Source organism: Lemur catta, chromosome 3 (genome assembly GCF_020740605.2).
Source record: "Lemur catta isolate mLemCat1 chromosome 3, mLemCat1.pri, whole genome shotgun sequence".
Classification (NCBI taxonomy): domain Eukaryota; kingdom Metazoa; phylum Chordata; class Mammalia; order Primates; family Lemuridae; genus Lemur; species Lemur catta.
In genome coordinates, this window is record NC_059130.1 from 97,004,081 (window position 1) to 97,029,275 (window position 25,195).

The 25,195-nt window shown below is 39.0% G+C and overlaps 1 protein-coding gene across 3 annotated transcripts; it reads right to left on the reverse strand.

The window, feature by feature from the left end:
* Window positions 1-255: 255 nt before the first annotated feature.
* ZNF684 (zinc finger protein 684) lies at window positions 256-25,152 on the reverse strand. Of its 3 annotated transcripts, XR_006734189.1 has the most exons (7): window positions 24,926-25,062; window positions 23,123-23,161; window positions 18,745-18,871; window positions 18,328-18,423; window positions 12,581-13,184; window positions 5,901-6,105; window positions 256-291 (listed from the first exon to the last, which is right to left on the reverse strand). XR_006734189.1 is itself a non-coding variant. In XM_045548118.1 (6 exons), the coding sequence occupies exons 2-6, from the start codon at window positions 23,135-23,137 to the stop codon at window positions 6,057-6,059; spliced, it is 891 nt and encodes a 296-aa protein (XP_045404074.1). In that variant the 5' UTR covers window positions 23,138-23,161; window positions 24,926-25,062; the 3' UTR covers window positions 5,698-6,056. The 3 variants fall into 3 exon arrangements, 2 of the variants coding, with proteins under 2 accessions (XP_045404074.1, XP_045404073.1); XM_045548118.1 differs by lacking the exon at window positions 256-291 and having other exon boundaries at window positions 5,698-6,105; XM_045548117.1 differs by lacking the exons at window positions 256-291; window positions 5,901-6,105 and having other exon boundaries at window positions 11,595-13,184; window positions 24,926-25,152.
* Window positions 25,153-25,195: the final 43 nt, after the last annotated feature.

Here is a 25,195-nt window from a genome sequence, read left to right on the forward strand (position 1 = left end):
ACATTTATAGGGTTTTTCTCCAGAGTAGACTCTCTGATGAATGCGAAGACTGGAACTCTGATGGAAGTCCTTGCCACGCTCCTCACGTTTAAATGGTTTCTCTCCTGGGTGGACTCTCTGATGCACGCGAAGGTTGCTGTTATAACTGAAGCCTTTGCTACATGTATCACATACAAAAGGCTTCTCTCCTGTATGCATTCGCTGATGATAGCAAAGATCTATGCTCCGACTGAAGCTCTTACCACACTCACTGCAGTTGTAGAGTTTCTTTCTTGTGTAGAAAGGGGAGAGCTTTGAGAATAGGAAAATATTTCCAAAGATGAAAAATACGATTGTCAAATTTAGAAACTCAATGGAGGCTGCAAGCCACAGAATATCGATTTGTAGAATATGGAAAACTATTTAGTCGATTAAAAGATCAACTTGAATTCTATCAGGACTCAGAGGAAAGGGATTTAAACAGTGAAATTATGAGAAAAATACTGAGTCATGATGAACAGACGTAAATCTTATATAGAGGTAAAAGATCTAGAAGGAAAGAACAAGCAGAGAAGAAATAATGAAAATGTAATCTGAAAGAGAATTTGATTCTTTAGGTTGAAAGTATTTCCCCAATACCATGTTAGGAGTGCTAAAAGAAAGATAAACTAATGTATACACATATCTGGATGAAGTTTCTGATTTCAAGGATCAAGACGACATCTTATAAGCATACAAAACATTAAAAACAAAACAATTTGTTTCCTTGAAAAGAAAGTAAGATTGGTACAGTTTCTCTGCCACATCAAAAGAGAGAAGACAATGCTACAATGTCTCCGGAGTCCTGACGGAAAAAGACTATGAGTCAAGAACCTTAAACCTAAACTGTTGATTCCCCTATAAGGGCAAAAAGAAGACAAAAAAAGCAAAGTAGCATTCAGCCAAATCTAAAATTAGTCAAAATAAAAATGCATGAAAAGGGAAGACAGGGAATATAAGAAGTGGAAATGAATAATGAATATACTGACGTAAATAAAGCTTTTCCTCCTCTCCCCCCAACAAGATCTCATGAAATGGCAAGGGAAAACTTCCTTGAGCTAAAGCGTTCAGAAGTGAACAGGTTCAATTACTGGCAAACATGATTACTGAAAAAAATCACACATTTAAGATCATCTTGGTAAAATTTCCAAACTCCAAGGAGAAACAGAAAAAAGGAGACACAGAAAATTCTAAATGTTTCCAGAAGGGAAGGAAAATAGGTTTAAAAAAAAGTCAAATAAAATATAATAAATAAATGAATTGGATTAGAATCAACAATATCAGAAGGTTTGAAACAAAGACACAATGGCTATAACATTCTCAGGGAAAATGATTTGAACTCTAGAGCTTTCTACTCAGCAAAACTAGTATTCAAGAATGGAGTGAATAGAAAGACCTTTTCAAACATGCAGAGACTCAGAAAACTCATTTATAAATGAAAAACAAATCTAAGTGAAAGGCAGATGTGGGATATAAGAAATTATGGAAAGCAAGGGCTCTCCTAAAAATTAAGGCTAATTTAGTCTCTGAGAAAACAGAAGTACAATGAACAAAGTTAATAACAATTATAAATGGTTTCAAAGTAACACAGTGTGTGAGGAGATGAAGGGTATGTGTATGTATCAAGGCTAAGTAAAAGCACGCTAATGCCTTTTCTTGTTCTGGAGAGCGGGAAGTCATAGATACTGATGAAAACTCGCTACTGACAGAAAAATATAACTTAAAACTTATTGGCCACGCATAGTGGCTCATGCCTGTAATCCTAGCACCATGGGAGGCTGAGGCAGGAGGATTGCTTAGCTCAGGAGTTTGAGACCAGCCTGAGCAAAACTGAGACACTGTCTCTTTTAAAAATATAATAGAAAAATTAGCCACGTGTTGTGGTTGGTGCACACCTGGAGTAGCAGCTCCTTGGGAGGCTGAGGCAGGAGAATCAGTTAAGCCAAAGAGTGTGAGGTTGCAGTGAGCTATGATCACGTCACTGCACTGTACCCAGGGCAACGGAGAGAGACTCTGTCTCAAAAAAGAAAAGAAAAGAAAAAAAAATGGGCATGATGGGGATGATGTTAACATCTATTTAGCTCACAGGGTTACTGGGAAGATTAAATCAATTAATTCTACTGAAGTACTTTGAACAATGGCTGGAATGTAGATGGAGGTTGTTAAAAGCCTTAAGATGTACATACCCTTTGACATAATAATTCTACTTCTAGAAAGTTGTCTTAAGAAAATAATCAGACAGATGTACAATAATGTAGATTGAAGCACTGTTTAACAACAAACTAAGTGGAAAGAAGGCATGCATCCTACAATAGTGGGTTGTTTATGGAATATTCTTCCCCCAGATATCCAAAATGCTTGCTCCCTCACTTCCTTCAGATTGCTGAACAAATGTCACCTTACCAAAGAGGCCTTCCCTGACCACTCTATAAAACAGCACTCCACCCTCCTTTACCCTCACCTTTCTGGACCCTGCTTCAGAGCATTCATCATACATATTCGTTTCTTTATTGCCTATCTCTCCCCTAAATGTAAATGCCACGTTGCATGCGGCTTTGTTTTGTTCATTGTTGTATCTCCAGTGCTAGAACAGTGCTGACTATAAATATTTAAATGAATTAATAAATATTTGGATAAATCAAGGTTTTTCCTCCCATGCAATGGAATACTATGCACCTATGAAAATGGATAGGAGTTTACGGATGGGTTTCAGGGAATTGGTGAACCTCCTGAAATGTATATAGAATTTTGTGCTTCTATTAATTTTCAGGAACAGAGCCTTCTGAAAGAGATTGGTGAATCAGAAAAGATAAAAAGATGGGCACAATACATTAAGTGAAAAGTGCAGATTATAAAAGTACGCATTAATCCCATTTTGTATAAATATGTATTCATATATGTATGTATATATTATGTATCAGAGACAGTAATGGAAGTATACATATCAAATATTACATGTTTTCTCTGGTTTGTGGCTTTCAGTGATTTAAAAGAAATTTATCTTTACACCACGCCTTTACTTTGGTTTTTTTGTCTTTGTTGCAGTATGTATGTTTTTAAATAGACTTTATTTTTTAGAGAAATTTTAGTTCACAGCAAAATTGAGCAGAAAGTACAGAGAGTTCTCATATACTTCCTCCCCCCCACACACATGCACAACCTCCCCCACTGTCCCCATCTTGCACCGCAGCGGTACAGGTATTAAAATCAATGAAGCAACAATGACCCATTACCACTCAGATTTCACAGTTTACATTAGGGTTCATTCCTCATGTTGTACAGTCTATGTATGGGCTTTGACAAATGTATAATAACACATATCCACCATTTTAGTATCATAAAGAATATTTCGCCACCCTAAAAATCCTCTGTGCTCTGCCTATTCATCCTCCCTCCTCCCTAAACCCTGGCAACCACTGATCTTTTTATTCTTTCTAGTTTTGCCTTTTCCAGAATGTTATAAAGTTGGAATCATACAATATGCATCCTTTTAGACTGGTTTCTTTCACTTAGCAATATGCATTTACAGTCCTTCATGTCTTTTCATGGCTTGATAGCTCATTTCTTTTTAGGATTGTATAACACTCCATTTTTTTTTTTTTTTTTTGAGACAGAATCTCGCTCTGTTGCCCAGGCTAGAGTGAGTGCCGTGGCGTCAGCCTAGCTCACAGCAACCTCAAACTCCTGGGCTTAAGCAATCTTTCTGCCTCAGCCTCCTGAGTAGCTGGGACTACAGGCATGTGCCACCATGCCCAGCTAACTTTTTTCTATATATATTTTTAGTTGTCCAGATCATTTCTTTCTATTTTTAGTAGAGACGGGGTCTTGCTCTTGCTCAGGCAGGTCTCAAACTCCTGAGCTCAAACAATCCACCCACCTTGGCCTCCCAGAATGCTAGGATTACAGGCGTGAGCCACCATGCCCGGCCTGTTCTGCATCTTTATATTAATAATTTTGTCATTTCAAGAATGTTATATAAATGAAATCACATGTATGCATATAATTTTTTGAGACTGCTTTTTTTCACTTAGCATAATTCCCTTCAAATCTATCCAAAGTTGTGTGAATCAATAGTTTGTTCTTTTTTATGCTGCACAGAATTCCAATGCATGGATTTTCTACAGTTTGTTTAACCATTCACCACTTGAAGGACATTGATATGAGAAGGTTTTGATTTGACTCAGTGTTTTAAACAATCACAGTGATTGCCACATGGAAAACAGCCTGAGATGAGGGAAGGAAGGAAGGAAGACCAAGTAGAAGGCTATTCAATAATGAAAGAAAGGGAGAAGGTGAGGGAGCGGGAGGCAGATGGAGAGGGATAGTGGGTTAGATTAGGGTAACAACAGAGGAGGTGATGAGGAATGGTTGGATTCTGGATATATTTTGAAACCGACAGATTTGCTGATGGATTGATTTGGAGGTGAAAAAGGAGTCTGGGATGACTCCAAGTGTTTTGGCCTAGGCAACTTGAAGAGTGGAGTTTCCATTTTATTGTGAGGAAGAGCACATACGGAGTGGAAATGGGGAAATCAAAAGATGGTATTTCCCCACTCTTTAGACAGCAAAGAATAAAAAGATTAGGAGCCAGTGAGAATGTGGAGAATGGGAATATAAATTGATTCGAACTTCTCAGGGGGAAAATTGACAGTAAATACATAAATCTATGATCCATCAATTCCTCTTCTAGAAATTTATCCTATGGAAAGATTAGGAAAAATACTCAAAAGTACAAGGATACTTATTAATATTTCAGGATTACTAATAATAGAGAAAAACTGGTAACAAATATCAATAAAGTACTAGTTAAAAAAATTTCAGTACATTAACACAATGGAATATGATCAAATATATACATTTTTTGAAACAAGGCCTTGCTGTGTTGCCCAGGCTAGACTTGAACTCCTGGGCTCAAGTGATCCTCCTGCATAGCTGGTACCACAGGCCTGTGCACTGTGGCCAGCTTAAGATAAGTCTAAATATTTTGACATGAAAGGATATCCAACATCTACTGTTAAGTCAAAGTTACAGAACTCATTTTTGTATAATAAACAGGTAAATGTATAAATAGATAAAAATATATAATCTTATATTATTTTCTTTCTGCTGATAAATAGAAAATAGTCTGGCATAAATGGAAAATAGTCTGAAAGATATATTTCACTTTATGTGAAATATATTTTGTTTTAATATTTTTCTAATAAAAAATAATTACAGGGAAGGAGGATGGGGAGTAACTGCTTAATGGGTATGGAATTTTCTTTTGAGGTGGTGAAAATGTTTTGGAACTTACTAGCAGTTGCGCAACATTGTAAATGTACTAAATGTCACTGAATTGTAAACTTAAAATTGTTCATTTTATGTTATGTGAATTTCACCTCAAAAACAGAAAAATAGGCCAGGCACGGTAGCTCACGTCTGTAATCCTAACACTCTGGGAGACCAAACTAGGAGGACTGCTTAAGCTCAGGAGTTTGAGACCAGCCTGAGCAAGAGCGAGACCCCGTCTCTACCAAAAATAGAAAAATTAGCCAGGCGTCACGGCACAAACGCGTAGTCCTCGCTATTCAGGAGCAGAGGCAGGGGGATCGCTTGAGCCCAGAAGTTTGAGGATGCAGTGAACTATGATGATGCCACTGCACTCTCCCCGGAGTGATACAGTGAGATTCTTCCCATTACCCCAAAAAGAAACGAAAGAAATACAAATGGGGGAATAGAAACTTAGGTTTTTACTTATTAATAGGTAGCAACATTTTTCTATCTCTGATAGTGATTTGGAAACTCTGATATTTGAATTTCAAGCCCTAGCTTAAACATTTTAAAAGCCCATAGCTTTTAACAACGAAGGAAATCAAAATTCTCCAAAGAGTAGTTGTCCTCACCCACTGAGACCAGGTTGCCATAGATCTCCAGCATCACCTTTCCATACAGAGTCCTTTGTGTAGAGTCTAGTTGCCCCTACTCCTCCTCGGTGAAGTCCAGGGCCACATCCTTGAATGTAACAGGTTCTTAAAACACCAATGAACAGGAATTCCTCTTCAGTGAGCAGCACCGCATGATGTGGTACAAAGGACAAACCTGGCAACACTGAGAAAGGTAGATAATAACAGTAATAACAGCGTCCTCAGAGCTCTGCCTCAAACCATAAGAATAATTACAAGAACAATAAACAATTTAAAAAGACACATATATCTTATGCAGAAGCTCACTAATAATCTGGAAGAGCTCTTAAAAATCAGAAAGAAATCAGAAAGAAAAAAGATAAAATGCTCCAGTTAAAAATGGACAAATGAAAAATGACCTAAATAATTCCTAGAAAAAAACAAACGGCCAATAGACATGGCAAGATATGCTGCCTCACAAATTATCAAAGAAATAAACGTTCAGATAACGACATTCCAAAAGCTTAAAGAAAAAAAGATAACAATGAGACATTATTTCCCCCAATCCACTGGGCAAAGGTTAAGACTTATAATACCCATTATTAGTGAGGGTATAAGGACAGATACCCTCATATATTGTTGGTACTTTTTTGGAGAGCAAGTTGACAGTATCTACTCAGCAATTCTAATTTTAGAAATTCATCCTCATTAAGATAACTAATGGTTTCCTTGCTGATAAATCCAATGGAAGTTTTCAATCCTTCCTACACGTGATTTCTTGGCATCATTTGGCCCTGTTGACTACACAGTCTTCCTCAAAACACTTTTCTCCCAGGGTCTGGATACCATGGTAATCTGTTTCTTCTCCTACCTCTCTGATCACTCTTTCTCAATCTCCTTTACTTACCAATGTTAGGGTTCCCCAGGCTGAATCCTAGGTCCTCTTCTCACACTACTCATTTACCCTATTTGATCTCATCTATTCTGATAGCTTCAAACGCCATCTGAATGCTGACAACTCTCAAAAGTACATTGGCAGCTGAGACCTCAAGCTAGACATAGAGTTCTAGACCTAAGTACCTACTAGATGAATATCTGGTGTGAAGCACAGTGCCTGATTTATAACAGGTAATCAATATCTACCCAATGAAATAAACATCCCACTTGGATGTCTCAAAGGCATCTAAATCCTACATGCTCAATTTTAACTTTATCTCCTGCATCTCTCTCAATGTTTAGGAAATATTCAGAAAATTGAGTTTAGGAAATCATACCTCTAACTACCCAGATGTTTAAGTTGGAAAAACAGGAGTCACCTTTGACTTTTTTGTCTCCCTCATCCCTCATATCAGATGACTAAATCTTTCTAAATATCTCTTTTATGTCTGCTGCCACCACTTTATTCTGAGCCACAATGGTCTCTCACCTGTGCCTCCTAATCATCTTTCCTTCCTGCAATATAAACTCTATTCTGGCTCTTCTTTTTATGCCCGTTTATTAAATATTTGTGTTCCTCGAGTTTCTTTTCTGTTTATCTTCTTTTTCTTCTCTTTTCACATATCAAATGGATGATCTCAACCAAGCCTATGGCCTTAATGCCCATATTGATGTTGACAACTCATAAATTTGTATCTTTACCCTAGATCTCTCTCAGACCATCTACTTGCCTGCTAGACTTCTTTAACTGGATGTCCCACAGTCATTTCAAATCAACTTCCAATTCCCTCCTCCACACACACACAGTATCTCCATCTCCTCTGTTCCTTATCTCTGCAAAGTATTACCATTTACCTCATGCCCAAAACTTGTGTGTTAGCCTTAACTACTCCCCTTTCTCTCACTCTCCACAACTATACACAGATGCGTAGTGTTTTATATGTTTTAGATATTAATATATATTTGGAAGCCAGGTGAGTTCATGCAATGATGCTCACACCCCTCACGCATTATTCATTTTGCCTCCAGAAAAACCCCTTGACCATGTTGATCAGAGAGGCAGATTTGAGTCATTTCATAACCTCCCCTTCCCAGTTGATGCATGCACTAACATAAATCCTCTCCTCCTTAACAATCCTCGCCGTCTCAGAATTGGCTTTCTGTGTGCCGGGCAACATTGAACCCCTCTTGTGGGTTCATTAACACTTGCACAAAGCTTGCTTTCTGCTACATACCTCCTTCTCTCCCCCTCCCTTTATAAGTTGCTCAGTAAGCAGAGAAAGATGAGATGGTCTTTGAGACAACAGTCCGACATCTCCTCTGGCTGCTGTCACTTGAATAAACCACCTTTCCTTCATCAACACTGGCCTCTGGTGTTTGGTTCTCAGTGGCAGGCTGCCAAACGTGCATTCAGCAACATTCCCAGCATGTTAGTAGAACTGCAATTTCCCATCCCTTAGAAGTTGGCAGAGACCATGTGATTTGTTTGACCCTAAAATATAAGAAGCAATGTGTGCCACTTCCAAAAGGAATCTTCTAAGAGCCAATGCACACTTTGTCATGTTTCTTTTCCCTCTGGCCCAGAGATTGTAATGTTCAATGTGGCAGGAAAATGCTAAAATGGCCTCCAATGGCCCCTCCTCTGGTATTTAAGCCCTTGTGTAATCCCCTTCCCTTAAGTGTAGGCTGAACATAGTGACTCACTGCTAATGAATAGAAGAATATGGGAAAAGTGATGGGATGTCACTTTCACAATTGGGTTACAAAACAACTCTGGCTTCTGTCTTGTTAGCCATCTCTCATTTTTTTGATCACTTCCTCTCTTACTCTAAGAGAAGCCAACTGCTTTGTTGTGAGCTGTCTATGTGGTAACATGGAGAGGTCTATTTGGCAAAGAACTGATGTCTCCAGCCAGGTAGGACCTGAGGCCTGCCAACAGCCTTAGTAAGTTTGGAAGTGGACCTTCTGAGGCCTGCCAATCACCACGTTAGTGAGCCTGGAAACATATCCTTTCCCTAGTTGAGCTTTAAGATGACTGTAGTCCCCACTGACACCTTGATTGCAGTCTTATTAAGAGACCCTGCCTCTGGACTGATCTGGACCCTCAGTCCAGATTCCTGACCCACAGAAACTATAAGATAATAAATGTTTTGTTGTTTTAGGCCACTAAGTTTTAAAGTAAATTGTAATGCAGCAGTAGATAACAAATATAGGCAGGATGGTTCTGGAGTGAAGGCAACATGCAGCTCAGTCCCTAGCCTGTCCAGCATGGGCAGGTAGTATGGGCAAGAAATAATCTTTGTTGTTATAAGCCACTAAGTAGATTTTGGGTTTGGTTGATGTCTTAGTCAGTTCAGCCTGCCACAGCAAAGCACCATAGACTGGGTGGCTTATAAACAGAAATGTATTTCTCATAGTTCTGGAGGCTGGAAGCCTGAGATCAGGGTTGGGTTCTGGTAAGGACCCTCTTCTGGGTTGCAGATTGCTGACTTCTTGTTGCATCCTCACACAGTGGAAAGAGAGCTCTCTGGGGTCTCTTTCATAAGGACACTGATCCCATTGGTAAGCGCTCCATCCTCATAACCTAATTACCTCCCAAAGGTCCTACCTCCTGATACCATCAAATTGGGAGTTAGGATTTCAACATATGAATGGAGGGGATACATTTAGTCAATAAGAGTTGACTATTCCTCTAACCTTTGCAGGTGTGAAATAACAGTGATAAACATCTTTATACATAAATTGTTTACCAAATTTCTCATTTCCTTAGGACAGATTCTTAGAAATGGAATTGTTTTGTCAAATGGTTTGAAGTTTTAAGACTTAATGCATGTTGCCAAATTATAGTTCAAAAAAGTTATGCCAATTTACACTTCTACCACTGAGGGGGAATTTAATTCACAAACCCTGACCAGTTTTTATTTGCCTTTCAATAATAGCACATATGTTGATATAAACACCTATTTATCCCTCCCTCCTAAATATCTTTTGAACATAATGCTTTCTTTCCATTCCCCAGTACCACAGTCTTGGTTTAGTCCTTTGCCATTCCTTATGTGGCCTACTGCAATGTCCTACTAACTGGTCTTGCTTTCTGCAATCAATCTGCCACACAGCTTGCCTAAATGATCCTTCAAAATATTAACCTGATCATTAGTCTCCTGCTAAAACTACTTTAATGCCAACCCCTGTATTAGTTAAGGCAGACTAAACTGGTATAACAAATAGACTTTACAATGTATTGGCTCAGACAAAATAGAAGTTTATCTTTCTCTTACTAAGCAGTCCAGGGTAGATATTCCATGTTGGTGGGCAGGCCAGAAAGAGGACATGTTTGTATGATCTTTTTACAAAATAAAAAAAGGAAAATCTCTTAGAAGTGAGAAAAGTCAAGAGATTTCTTACTAAAGATTGTGCATGGCTCTTTCAGTGAAAGAGCACTCATAAACTAGGGAGTTCTGGGAATCCAAGGTGTTTGGATGGAACTGAGCCGTTTTGGTTTTCTTGCCAAAATCTTATATACTCGGAGAGTGAGGTTAGTGACAGAGTCTCTAGGTGGCAGTTTATATTTGTCCAGTACTACAAATATATATATACACACACACAAATATATATATATTTTGTTATATATATGTGTGTGTATATATATATTTTATGACACGTATACCACCCCAGTCAAACTCCCCACCTGGCACTGTCCCCTACAAATATATTTTAATTTATTCTACTATGTTTCTTTTTCCACCTAAGAAAGGGAGCAAGCAAATTTATGGAACCCAGATTACATGCATGCTGATACATAACAATTAAAATTTCCTGGCTCCATCTTATTTCCAGTCAGCTGGAGCAGACTATTGCGTATTTCTTGCCACCGTGACTACACACAGCTGCTCTTTCAAGGGCATCTCACACTGTGCAGGCAACAGTGGAGCCCCCATCACTCTTGCTGTTGTCTGTGTAGTTTGGAGTTTCTCAGAAGAGGGTCACAGGCAGGGGACGGAGATAGGATGGGAATGGTAAGCACTAAGTAGGATGAAATGAGGACTTCATATAAGAAATCACAGAAAACTGCTGAGCTGCAAAAAGGCAAATCCTGTGACTATAAATACCTAGATTTTCCTTGTGGCTGGCAAACTGATTCTGAAGACAATTCCAAGAAAGGAAGGTTCCAGACACTTTTGGAATGACTGCATAAGTGATATTAGGACATAGCCTTCTAAAATAACATAGAAAGACCAAGATTTAAGTCTTTAAGTTCTAGTATGTGTGTTCAAAAAAGCACTGTTATTCATTTATAGTTATTACTCAACACAACTCTTCATAAAATGGCTAATGAAAGAAAAACAACGCAAATAGTAACTAAGCTTAAACTTAAAAGGAAAAGACTTGATTTCTGAATTTAGGTTCAAGCTGAGTTTTGTCACCACTCAAGAAAAGGCATAGAAGTTTTTTGACATTACCAAGGAATACTGTGGCAAGCACTAGAAATGTTAGCTTACATAACGGCTGATTAGTCCTTCAAAGGGAATATGCAGAACTTACAACTTGATTAATAATGCCTACGCTGCTCATATGGAAAACTCCAGGCACCTCCAGGAGCTAAACCTGTATTGGTTTCTTAAAAAAACAAAATTCCCAAAACTTTAGAAAGTATCATGACACCCTACTTTATTAAAATATAGATGATACCCCAGTTAAATACCACTTAAGCTATGCTTACATCTTACATAGCTATACCAATGAAAAAGAACAGGAATATTTGAAGTGCAAATGTTTTATTTACATATTCAAATAGTTCCTTTCCTCAACTGAATCTTATTGTAATACAGGACACAATTGCTTTATTCTTTTCAATTAGTATCTTGTTAAATTTTTGGTTTGTTGTTTACATACAAAGGAAAGCATCTTTGTAAGAATTTTTATAGAAGTCTTCACTTTAATTAAAGAGGAGACTCAGATTCAGTAACACTGCCATGCCCATTAAAAGTGCCAGCAAATGGATGAAAATATTACTGAAATTCACAGAACATATTAAACCACATTTTCTCATTTGATTAATTATCCATGTAATTGTTAGGATTGGAAGAAAAAATGGTGATGCTTCCTGCAGAAACTCATAATAGGTATAATTTAATAAAATGTATAAGCATGTACTTTATACTCACACTTGTATAATTGTATTATAAAAATTTAAAATCAGGAATGATAAACGTTTTTACTGGTTCCTTATTTAATTTATGCTTTCTTTTACAACTTCTATGCTCTATTATTTGTAATTTAGTGTTTTCTGTGATTTTTTTCTGTAAAAAGTTTATTATCACTTCTATAACATGATTGGCATTGAATCTACCCTTCCAAATTCATTCAAATTGTGGATTTCTCCTCACCATGAATTCTCTATTAAGATTTACTTAATTTTTAAGACCTTCTCATGTTCATAAAGTGAATATTATATATGAATTTTCTGATGTACAATAAGATTTGACTTCTGGGAAAATGCTTTCCCACATTTGTTACATTCATAGGGCTTCTCTCCTGTGTGTGTTATCTGATGTCTAAGGAGATGGGACTTCTTGATGAAGGCTTTGCCACATTCAATACATCCATAAGGTTTCTCTCCTGTGTGAATTTTTTGATGTGTAACAAGCACAGATGTGTTGCCAAAGGCTTTGCCACATATGATACATCGGTAGGGTTTCTCTCCTGTATGAAATCTAGAATGTTTATAAAGGGATGAACTATACCTGAAGGTCTTCCCACATTCCTTACATTCAAATGAGTTCTCAAGTGTATGCGATTTCACATGTTGATTAAAGGAGGAGCTCCAAGTGAATGTTTTCCCACACTGACTGCATTCATAAGGTTTCTCTCCAGTGTGAAGTCTCTGGTGGACCACAAGTTGAGCTTTATGCATAAAAGCTTTCCCACAGTCATTGCACACAAAGGGTCTCTCTCCATTATGAATTTTCTGATGAGTAGCAAGGTGTCCCTTCCTGCTATAGGCTTTCCCACAGTCATTGCATTCAAAAGGCCTTTTTCTTGTATGATTTGTTTCATGTCTAATGAAATGAAGCTTCTTTTTGAAGTCCTTCCCATATTCACGGCATTCACAGGAGTTTTCTCCACAATAACTTCTACTATAATTAAGAAAGTCTAAATTAGGTTGCAAACTCTTCCCGTATGATTTATGTGATTTTTTTCTCGTAGGATTAAGACTTGTGCTCATGTTATAACGATGGATTCTCTCCATAGTCAGAATTTTACTGAATGTGAACAAAACTGACGTCAAAAAATTGTCTTTGCTTTCCTGATGCTTCTCTGGTTCATCAACAAGTGGGCAGTCAGCTTCTGAAAAGCAGTACAATAAAATATTCCTAGTTATTTATTCCCACCAACACGTTACGGTATGAGAAACATCTGTGGCTTCAAATCTAGTCTCTTATTCTGAAACAAATCCTGTATTTGCCTTGTTCCTCTTGAGTTTTAAGAATAAAACTGCTAAAAAGGAAATGGGAGCAGATGAATAATGAGAACAGATGGCTTAACATGACCTGTGGAAAGACAGTAAAACAGGCACAAGGTACAGTGAGTAGGGTACAAAGGAAGTCAAAAGGTTGATCCACCGGGGTGCAGGCTTAGCTCATAGACTGAAGACAGCCCATCATGGAGATCTGCTTAATGGATAGGGTAACCAGAGGAACAGGAGACAGGAGAGTTAAGGGAAAATACCAGAGAATAGACTAGGTTTGGAGGTGGCGATAAGAGGCAGAATCCTCCTATGTAATTCCTAGATCACCCCCGTAGATAGTTCCCTATTTCTCTCCTTTGCATCTCTTTTTCCTCTTAATCACCCTGCACAATGTCACTTTCCTTTAGGAACATTCTTATATCTCCAGTCCTCTAACCCCATCCAAACCATAGCTGAGGCATATCTGTAGACAGAGCTCCAGTTCTACTGACAGCTGGGATTCACTCTTACATATACTTATAAGCCCAGGAACACAAATGTCCAGCAAGTCATCCAAGGACAAGACATCCTAGGCCTAGGCATAGATTCTATTTGCTATCATTTTTTACTCTGGCTGGGTTTCTCTATATGACAACTGTCTGTCCAATTTTATGTGACAAGTACTGTTTTTATTAACACATCCTCTTTCAATCTGCCTAACTAGTCTCCAGAAAGCTGCTTTGCTCCTTAAGTCACATTTTTTGCTCCTACCTCAAAATATTATAAATCCCAAATCTGTTGCTCCATTTAAAAAAACAATTGGGGGGAAGGGGTTGTAATTCCCAATTCTTGAGTGTCCATCCATGTGTAGTATTAGTGCAACACCCCTAGCCTCTTGCTCTATGCCTTATCTGTCTCTGTGGAGCTAGACTGAGCAGTGAGTGGGCTATGGCCATTAATACACATTTCTTCCCCCGCCCCCCACATTTCTTTATAGAGTGGTTCTGAATATGGGGATTTAGTTCCTTTCTTCTTTCCTCTCTACTTCAACCAATGAGAAGCAGCATCCTTCTACCAACAATAACCAACTGAAAAATTGAGGGTAATTAGCCTGGTACACAAAACTCTGCCAGGTATGAATTCACTCATGGGGTTAAGCACACATTCCACTGGTCCTCAACAAATACCTTCTTTTCCATGGATTCTAGACTCCTAAATTCCATCTTTTTTTTTTTTTTTAAAAACAAAGTCTTGCTCTGTCATCCAGGCTAGAGTGCCATGGCATCAGCCTAGCTCATAGCAACCTCAAACTCCTAGGCTCAAGCGATCCTCCTGCCTCAGCCTCCTGAGTAGCTGGGACTACAGGCACAAGCCATCATGCCAGGCTACTTTTTTCTAATTTCAGTAGAGACGGGGTCTCACTCTTGCTCAGGCTGGTCTTGAACTCTTGAGCTCAAGCAATCCTCCTGCCTTCGCCTCCTCTCAGAGTGCTAGGATTACAAGCACGAGCCACCACACCTGGCCCTTGATCTTTTGCTCACGTTCCTGCTCCACCTTAACTTGGCCTCCCTCACCTCCTCTCATTCTATCTAGTACTTAGATATTCTTTAGGGAGGAGCCATTGTTTCATGATCTCAAAAAAAGACTTCTCCAATCTTTGCATACTTCAAAACTTTAAGGTCCGTGTTCTTTTAATTTCTAAGACAGTCATTGCAACTATCAGTACCATTCATTTTGACAATTAACTGGAACAAAACTGAAATGTTAATGTGCATCAAACAAATGTTTCATACTCACTTGTCAAATTTTGAAATATATATATATTTTTTGAGACAGAGTGTCACTTTGTTGCCCTGGCTAGAGTGAGTGCCGTGGCGTCTGCCTAGCTCACAGCAACCTCAAACTCCTGGGCTTAAGCAATCCTACTGCCTCAGCCTCCCGAGTAGCTGGGACTACAGGCATGAGCCACCATGCCCGGCTAATTTTTTTCTATATATATTTTAGTTGGCCAGATAATTTCTTTCTATTTTTAGTAGAGACAGGATCTCGCTCTTGCTCAGGCTGGTCTCAAACTCCCGACCTTGAGCGATCCACCCGCCTCGGCCTCCCAGAGTGCTAGGATTACAGGCGTGAGCCACCGTGCCCAGCCTGAAATATTTTAATATGACTATATTTTGCTGTTTCTAATTACCATTTATAAACTTAGAAAGTGGTAATGGGTTTTTGCTTTCTTTGAACCTTCTCAGGAAATGTTTCTTAAAAAAAGCCTTGGATACCTTTCTAGGGAGCATGTAAAAAATAAATAAATAAAAAATTTAAAAAGCCATGTTGGCCAGGAGCAGAGGCTCACGCCTGTAATCCTAGCACTCTGGGAGGCCAAGGCGGGCGGACTGTTTGAGCTCAGGAGTTCGAGACCAGCCTGAGCAAGAACGAGACCCCGTCTCTACTAAAAATAGAAAGAAATTATATGGGCAGCTAAAAATATATATAGAAAAAAATAGCCAGGCATGGTGGCACATGCCTGTAGTCCCAGCTACTCGGGAGGCTGAGGCAGGAGGATTGCTTGAGCCCAGGACTTTGAGGTTGCTGTGAGCTAGGCTGACGCCACGGCACTCTAGCCCAGGCAGCAGAGTGAGACTCTGTCTCAAAAAAAAAAAAAAAAAAAAAAGCCTTGTTAAATGGAAAAATAAGAAACGTCCCCCACAATGTCTGGCTCTACAATAATGAATTAATGAAATGTTCATTGAATGCCATTATGGGCTCAGCATTAATATAAAGGAAAAAATAATATAGATCGTTCCTTTCAGGGCACTATCATGAGAAAACATGACTTAAAAGCCACAAAGGTTAAAAAAAAAAAAGCCTAGACAGTATATGTCAAGTTTTCATGATAGAGTCATAGTAGAGTTGGCTTGGGAGTTCAAAAAGAGTAATTAATTTAGACTGGAGTTACTATGAAAGAGGAAAAACTGAACTCAGTCTTAATAGCATGCTGGGTTTAGTGAGGTGGACACACCAGAATCAAAAGGATTGATGTAGCCAGGCACAGGGGCTCCTGCCTGTAATCCTAGTACTTTGGGAGGCCAAGTGGGGAGGATCCCAGGCACGGTGGCTCACATCTGTAATCCTAGCATTCTGAGAGGCCAACGCAGGAGGATCGCTTGAGCTCAGAAGTTCGAGACCAGCCTGAGCAAGAGTGAGACCCCTGTCTTTACTAAAAATAGAAAAAATTAGCTTGGCATGGTGGCACACGCCTGTAGTCCCAGCTACAAGGGAGGCTGAGGCAGGAGGATTGCTTTAGCCCAGGAGTTTGAGGCTACTCTGAGCTATGATGACACCACTGCACTCTAGCTGGAGTGACAGAGTGAGACTCTGTCTCAAAAAAAAAGATTGGCGAAGAGAGGAAAACTGTGTATAGAGGACATTAGAGAGCCCAATTCCCATGTAATAGGATAAAGATGAATAATTCTGGGTAAGCAAAATGGGACTACATGATAGAGGACATTAAAAGCCATGTAAATATCACAATATAGGTTATAAAGGAATTATATATTTATCAGAAGAGTGACAAGAAAAATAGAATAATTTGGATAAATCTTGGAGAAACATCTGAGATAAATTAGAAAACAGAATGGAATTGGTAAAATAGTGACATAAACAGCCCAGACATGATATCAGTAATTAACATTCATTTGTTTTATGTCAGCAGGAATTGGGGTCTCAGGGAATCTAAAATACACTTGAAGTGGTATTTTAACAATTTGAAACATACTTTTTTATGGTCTCTGTGGAAAGGGAAAATTTTCTTTTGAATAAGTTTTGAATAAACTAATAGCTAAAGTGATAGACCATAAGTCACTGTAGTATTTAAGAGAATCTATTGAGAGAAAAAAACCAAATCACCTATCACAGTGATTCTGAGACTGCAAAGCAGTCTTATTGTTCTTTATTGTAATGTAAAGATAATAGAGACAGTTGAAGAATTTAAAACATCAGTTACTATGGAAAAAATATTAATAGAAAATAAGGCCTGGTGGGGTAAAATTATGGGAATGGAAAGTGGGTGAGGCAAAGATGCTATGGATGGCATAAAACAACTTTAGTCTTCAGAGTGATGAGACTTCTGAGGATTACTGTGGAGAGAATTTAAGAAAATGGAAGAGAAGGCATGAAGCAAGAGGCAAATAAGCAGTAAGACAGGGTGGAAGACAGTTAGCAAGGAAACAACTAAAGTTAGAGGAGAATTTTTAAAAGATAGTAATATTACCAAGTGAAACAGAAAGATGCCCTACAAGGTAGATATCCCAAGTTATCAGTGAGACTAACGACGCAAGGTAGGGTGTATGAGGAAGAAGAGGAATAAGTTTTTTTTAAAAAAGGAAAATCGAGTATGATGTTAACAACAGGTTTTTTTTAAAAAACTACATATACTTAATACTATCTGCCAACTATTTGAAGTGTTTTGCATGTATTAGCTCATATAATCTTTACAGGAAACTTGAGGTAAGGATTAATATTATTCTATGTGCTCACTTCAGCAGCAAATATACTAAAATAGGATTAATATTATTCCTATTTTATAAAGACAATTGTGGTACAAAAGAATTTGCCCAAGTTTAGACAGTGATTGGTGGAGTAATGCTTCCAATCTACACAATCTGATAACATTTTAAGGACTAACTGTATAGAAAAAGCTCTGTAATCATGTTGAGAAGTCAAAAAAAATGAGGGTTTTAGGAATTAAGAGAACAGAAACAAAGTAAGGATGTAGATGAGCTAGGCAGTGTGAGAAGCCAGAGTGGAGAGGAGAGGGACATCCCTCCATGCAACAGCTGAGCAAAGAGAAAAAAGCACCTGTGTGGGGAGAGTGAGTGAGGGCATCATTTGGGGAGCTGATGATGTTATTTCAGGTGTACCCAGTCACTTCCAAAGGTGTGTGGCTTTTAAGAGGTACTTCCTAAAAGTATTTCAAAGGTGCCTGTCCCTCACTGACCAACTGGGATCTCAATTCCAAACACTCCCATCTGATTTTCTGTCACTCACCCGGATGGCTCCAGCATGAGTTCCCTCCCTCTACCATCCATGGCTCTTGTCCTTGCTCCACCCTGAAGATCACTTTTGTTTTGGTAACTGGATATCCTATTGGTGGGAAAAACACAGAAGTAGAGACAAAGTGCTAAGCAAACAACTACCTCACAACTCAGGTCAACCTCCTTGAGTCCCAGGGGCTTTAAAGGCTGATAAATGGGTTTTAGAACAGAAAAGACCTTTCTCCATTTGGCAGGTACAAGCATAAACAGACTATCTGATCCCTAAAGGGGATTAAGAATTTTTGAGCACTAAAATTCAGGGCCAAGCTTCTTATGCTTCAGAAAGCTCAAAGCTTTCACAACTCTGAAAAGAAGGGCACTACCATTAAATCCTGAGTTATACCAAAAAGTTACCATACATTGTCCTTACCCACTGAGATGAGGTTTCTATAGTTCTCCAACATTACATCCCAATACAGGGATCTCTCAGCACAATCAAGCAGCTGCCACTCCTCCGGGGTGAAGTCCACAGCCACATCCTGGAATGTCACTGATTCCTGTAACAGCACATTCATCTTCAAACTAAAGTATACACCATTAAGGGACTTGCAAGAGAATCAAAGCAGCTCCTTATTATCTTATCATATGTTCATTGCTGAGTTTGTAGAAAGTTATATACAATAACCATTACATACTTGATTCAGAAATATATTTTGTGATAGAAACAAAAATCATATTTGAAATATCAAACTAGTGCCAGAACAATTCATTTGGGGAAAGAAAGGTCTTTTCAACAAATGGTGCTGAGACAACTGGATATCTACACACACAAAAATGAAATTGGACTCCTTACTCCCCTCACATCATATACAAAAATGAACTAAAATGGGTCAGAGACCTAAAGGTAAGAAATAAGGCTATCAAACTCTTAAAAGAAAACAGGAGAAAATCTGTGACCTTGGATTAGGCAGTAGTTTCCCAAGTACGACAGAAAAAGTGGAAGTGACAAAAAAAAAATTGGAATTTATCACAATTAAAAACTTTTGTGCTTCATAGGACACCATCAAGAAAGTGAAAAGAAAATCCACAAAATGGGAGAAAATATTTGCAAATCATGTATGTGAGAAGAGGCTTGTACCTAGAATTAGGTAATATTAATATAAAGAATTCCTAAAATTGCACAATAAAAAGACAATGCAATTTAAAAATGGACAAAGGATTTAAACAGACATTTCTCCAAAGATATATGTGTTTGTGTGTGCCTGTGTGTGTAAATAGGCACGTGAAAAGATGCTTAACACCATTAGTCAGTCATTAGTGAAATGCAAATCAAAACCATAATGAGGTACCACTTCACACCCACAAGGACAGTTAATATCAAAGGTAGACAATAACAAGTGTTTGGCAAAGATGTGGAGAAGCTGAATCTCTTGTACACCGCTGGTGGGATTGCAAAACAGTGCAGCAAATATGGAAAACAGTTTGGCACTTCCTCAGAATGTTAAACATAAAGTAACAATATGACCCAGGAATTCTACTCCTTAGGTATACACCCAAGAGAATTCAAAACATGTCCACACAGAAACCAATAAACAAATGTTCATAGCAGAATTATTCACAGTAGCCAAAAAAGTAGAAAAAATCTGTAATGAACTGACAAATGGATAAAAAAAAGGTTGTATAACCATATGACAGAATATTATTTGGCAATAAAAAAGGAACAAAGTACTTATACATCTATAATATGAATACATCTTGAAAATATTATACTGGCTGAAAAAAACAGTCACAAAAGATTACATATTGTATGGTCCCATTTGTATGAAATGTTCAGAACAGAAAAGCCATAGAAACAGAACTAGATTAGGGTTGGAGGAAGGGAAGAATGGGGAGTGATTACTCATGGGTATGGAATTTCTTTTTGGGGAGATGAAAATATTCTGAAACTAAGTAGTGGTGAAGGCTGTACAACTCTGTGACTATCCTAAAAACCATTGACTTGTATACACTTTAATTTCTGTGATATGTGAATTATATTTCAATGAAGCTATTTAGAAATATTACATATATTCTTAGGCTGGGTGCAGTGGCTCACGCCTGTAATCCTAGCACTCTGGGAGGCTGAGGTGGGTGGATTGCTCGAGGTCAGGAGTTCGAGACCAGCCTCAGCAAGAGCAAGACCCCGTCTCTACTAAAAATAGAAAGAAATTATCTGGCCAACTAAAAAATATATATAGAAAAAATTAGCCGGGCATGGTGGCGCATGCCTGTAGTCCCAGCTACTCGGGAGGCTGAGGCAGTAGGATCGCTTAAGCCCAGGAGTTTGAGGTTGCTGTGAGCTAGGCTGACACCACGGCACTCACTCTAGCCCGGGCAACACAGCGAGATTCTGTCTCAAAAAAAAAAAAATTACATATATTCTTCATTTATTCACTCACAAAATATTTAACAAGGACCTACTGACCGTGTATTAGTGATATCAAAAGGGATAAAATTATGATTCTTCTCAGAGATCTTATAATCTATTAGACTCTACGAAGTAAACATAAGTATAATAAAAGGTTACTGAGACTAAAAGGTTTACATGCCAAATGCACATAAGGATTATAAAATAAGAACCCAGGGACTTTTTTACACAATAAAATATATCCTCCCAACTGTAGAGCCAAAATCATGCTTAATGGATAAATATTAAAGGCACTGAATTTAAAGGCATGTTGTTAGCTATCTAGCACAAAAGAGATAGTTAAGACCATATAGAGCAGGGATCAAGAAACTACAGCCCATGGGCTGGCCTCCTATTTCTATAAATAAAATGTTACTGGAACATGGTCATAATCATTCATTTACTTCAGCTTCAAGGACAGAGTTGAGTAGTTGCCACAGAGCCTGTATGCCCTTCAAATCTAAGATATTTACTATCTGGCCCTTTAAGAAAAAGGTGACTAGGTAGGGTTTATCCCAGGAATACATAGGTAAAACAAAAACAAAAAAACCCAGCTATCTACTAGAATACAAGAGGAAATGGTGAAACATTGGAAGCATCTCCATTAAAATTGCGACAAAAGACTTTTGCCTAGAAATTACAGTTGACTCTAGACAACATGGGTTAGAACTACACAGGTCCACTTACACTTAGATTTTTTTCAGTAAATACAGTTGGCCTTCCATTGGCAGGTTCCACATCTGCAATCAAATGCAGATCAAAAATATAGCACGTTCAGGATGCAAAACCCATGTATATGGAGGGCCAACTTTTCATATTCTTGGGTTCTACAAAGCCAACTATAGGACTTGAGTTTGCATAGATTTGGGTATCTGCAGGGGTCCTGAAACCAGTCCCCCTTGGATACCAAGGGATGTTTGTCAAAACTGTAATTATGAGAACTCCTGGCCATTGCAATAAGATAAGAAAAACATGGAGGAAGATATATATTGGGCAGGAAGGGACAAAATGCCATTTGAACAGTATATGACTATCTATCTAGAAAATCTAAGAATCAACTAAAAAACTCTTGGGCCTAAAAAGAGTTCTCTAAGTTGGCTGGATATAAAGTCAACATAGAGAAATCCATGGCTGAGTGTGGTGGCTCATGCCTGTAATCCTAGCACTTTGGGAGGCTAAGGTAGGAGGATTGCTTTAAGCAACAAATTCGAGACCAGCCTGAGCAACTTAACAAGACCCTGTCTCTACAAAAAATTAAAAAATTAGCGAGACGTGATGGCACATGCCTGAAATCCCAGCAACTCTGGAGGATGAGGCAGGAAGATCACTTGAGCCCAGGAGTTTGAGGCTGCAGTGAGCTATAATGAAGCCACTGCATTCCAGCCTGGGCGACAGAGTAAAACACTGTCTCAAACAACAAAAACAAACAAACAAACAAAGACATAGAGAAGCAGTGGGTGTACCCAACACACTGCTTTATGCACCTTGGTAATAGTCCTTAAATTCAATGACCTGAAAATGCACTGGAAGAGAAAATGCTCAAGATAGCTGGAGACTCTGGAAAAGATATAAGGTTTATTTATGGATCCATGTGTCCATTTTAAAGGCTATGTATGTGAATTTACAAATTGAGTTCATTTAGTGCTGGTTAACACTATGTTCTCTGCTTACTCTAGGCAGGGAACACTCTAAGAAAGTCATAGGAAACCTGGTATATTTATCATAGGCTGTTGCTGTGTATGTTATTATTTTTTTTAAGAGACAGGGTCTAGCTCTGTCACCCAGGCTGTAGTAGAGTGGCATGATCATAGCTGACTGTAATCTCAAACTCCTGGGCTCAAGTGATCCTTTTGCCTCAGCCTCCTGCCTCCTCCCCAATTGCTGAGACTACAGGTTTACCCCACCACATCTGGCTAATTTATTTTTTGTAGACACGGGGTCTCACTATGTTGCCACTGGCCTCATGTGCTCCTCCCGCTTCAGGCTCCCAAAGTGCTGGGATTACAGGTATGAGCCACCACACCTGGCTGGGAATGTTATTTCTAACATTATCCATACAGGAAAATAACCTTACTTATCTGGGGAATTATTTTGCTTTATCCATACAGACAATGTCAATACTTAAACTGGTTGGCTATTCATTTCCTATGATTTCCAGGAAGACTGAGTACACCTTTGCAGCTCAAATTTATTCCAACTTTGTACAAACTCTACAAATTGTATATCAATTTAACAACTTTCTAAATTTTCTTTTGGACTTGATATTCTATTCAATCTATAGTTTCCCTGACTATACCATTGCTTTCTATCATATGGATTTTGGGGAGATTTAAATGACTGAATGAATAGATGGATGCCTTACCTGGAAATTGATCATTTTCTGCAGCTCTTGGACAGAGATCTATGAAAGTAGAAATGGAGAGAATAGAAAGACCTGAGAAACCAGGACTGCAATATAGAACCCTGCTCTATTGGACCAGAAGTACCCACATCGCTGCCTCAGAAAATGCCACCTAGTGGGAGAATGACATTTCTAGCAAGTCAGAAAAGTCCATGTTCCACAAGCACAAATCTCTATTTGATTCTGTTGCAAATATACAGAGCTTAGATAAGGATGTTGTTCATTTCTGTCCTACTGATCTAACACCAAGTTGTTAGCTTTTGAATCAGTGATTTTTTTTTCCTCCCGGAAATTTATCCTAAGGAAATATTATAATGAATGAGTTAAAAAAAAAACAACTAAAAGCCTGATCTCTGAGACTCAGTGCTAGAGAAAGTATTCTTTCTTGTGACTGCCTGGTTTCTGCTCTGAAGCTGGCATAAAAGATCTCAAATTAGATTGGGCATTCTTGGAAAGGCTGGATTCAGGGACCCAGGAACACTTTTTTTTTTTTTTTTTGAGACAGAGTCTCACTCTGTTGCCTGGGCTAGAGTGCCGTGGCGTAAGCCTAGCTCACAGCAACCTCAAACTCCTGGGCTCAAGCAATCCTCCTGCCTTAGCCTCCCGAGTAGCTGGGACTATAGGCATGCGCACCATGCCCAGCTAATTATATATATATATATATATATATATATATATACATATATATATATATATAAAGTTATCCAGCTAATTTCTTTCTATTTTTTTAGTAGAGACAGGATCTCACTCTTGCTCAGGCTGGTCTCAAACTCCTGATTTCAAACGATCCACCCGCCTCGGCCTCCCAGAGTGCTAGGATTACAGGTGTGAGCCACCACGCTGGGACCCAAGAACACTTTTAAAAAAAAAAAAATTTTATTTTTTAAAGCTGGAGCCATCAGTTTAGACTCCAAATCTGTTTCTCTCTCTCTGGGAACTCACCATCTCCTATGAGCTTAGTTCGGGCTTTCTGAAATTCTAACCAGCACTGCTGGAGCACTAGAAAGGCTAAAATGGGCAAGAGAGACTCACAACTTCTTCTACACAGTCTTTACCGACAGATCTGCAGATACCCCAGGAGACCTAACTAATGACCACAAATAGAAATTTATTTACCATTAATTGCTCAAATAACAGCAATAAATGTTGTTATTTATGTTTTATGAACCGTTTTGTAAAGGAGTGTGAGGTAAAAAAGAATGAAATGTGGAGAAAACGTATCTGGGTTTGAGCTTCAGCTCTCCCACGTACTAAGATGTGTGAGTCTAAGCAAGTAATTTCACCTCTTTCAGCCTCAGTTCATTTATATGCCAAATGGTGACAGCATTTATTGCAGATGATTGCTGTGAGAACACCCTAAAAATGCATAGCAGTTTCTCTATAAATGCTTTCTTCTGGGATCCCTTGAAGTGGCTTAAAATTTCCTGTCGCAGGCTCCAATCGGGCCAAGGGTGCTCTTAGAATCAGGAAAGGTGGAGTTAGACGCACAGACTCCTACACAGTGACCTTTACCTACAAAGACAGGAATGCAAATTGAGCCTCTCCCAGCCCCACCAGGGCTCTGGGAACCTACCCAGTGCCAGCTGGGAGCCCTACTCTTGCCTGCTCCGAACTACTCAAGAGTTGGAAAAGGCTCCACATCCCCAAACCCAAAGTCACCGCACTTGGAGGCTGTAAAGTTTTATCTTCGGCGGGGTAAACCCACAAGCCAGTCCCCGCCTTTCTCCCCGCCTTTCCCTTACATCCCCCGAGTCAAAGCCATACCTGCCACCCTTTCACTCCCTCACTGTCAGCTCTGGCTCTAAGCCTAGGATCAGGTTACACGTTGTCCAGAGGCTGAAAGCGCAGCCCCTGCCCTGACTTCACGCGGCACAGGTCTGAAAGCACAACACTGGCCACCGCCCTCCTGCGCGTGTGCGGAAGTAACTGCCCACCTAGCGTTCCCGGTCTCCTCCGGGGTGTAGGCCATCCCTCAAAGACCACGTTTCCCACAAGGCTCGTTTTCGGAAGGCGTCAGACGCTTCTTCCTGTTTT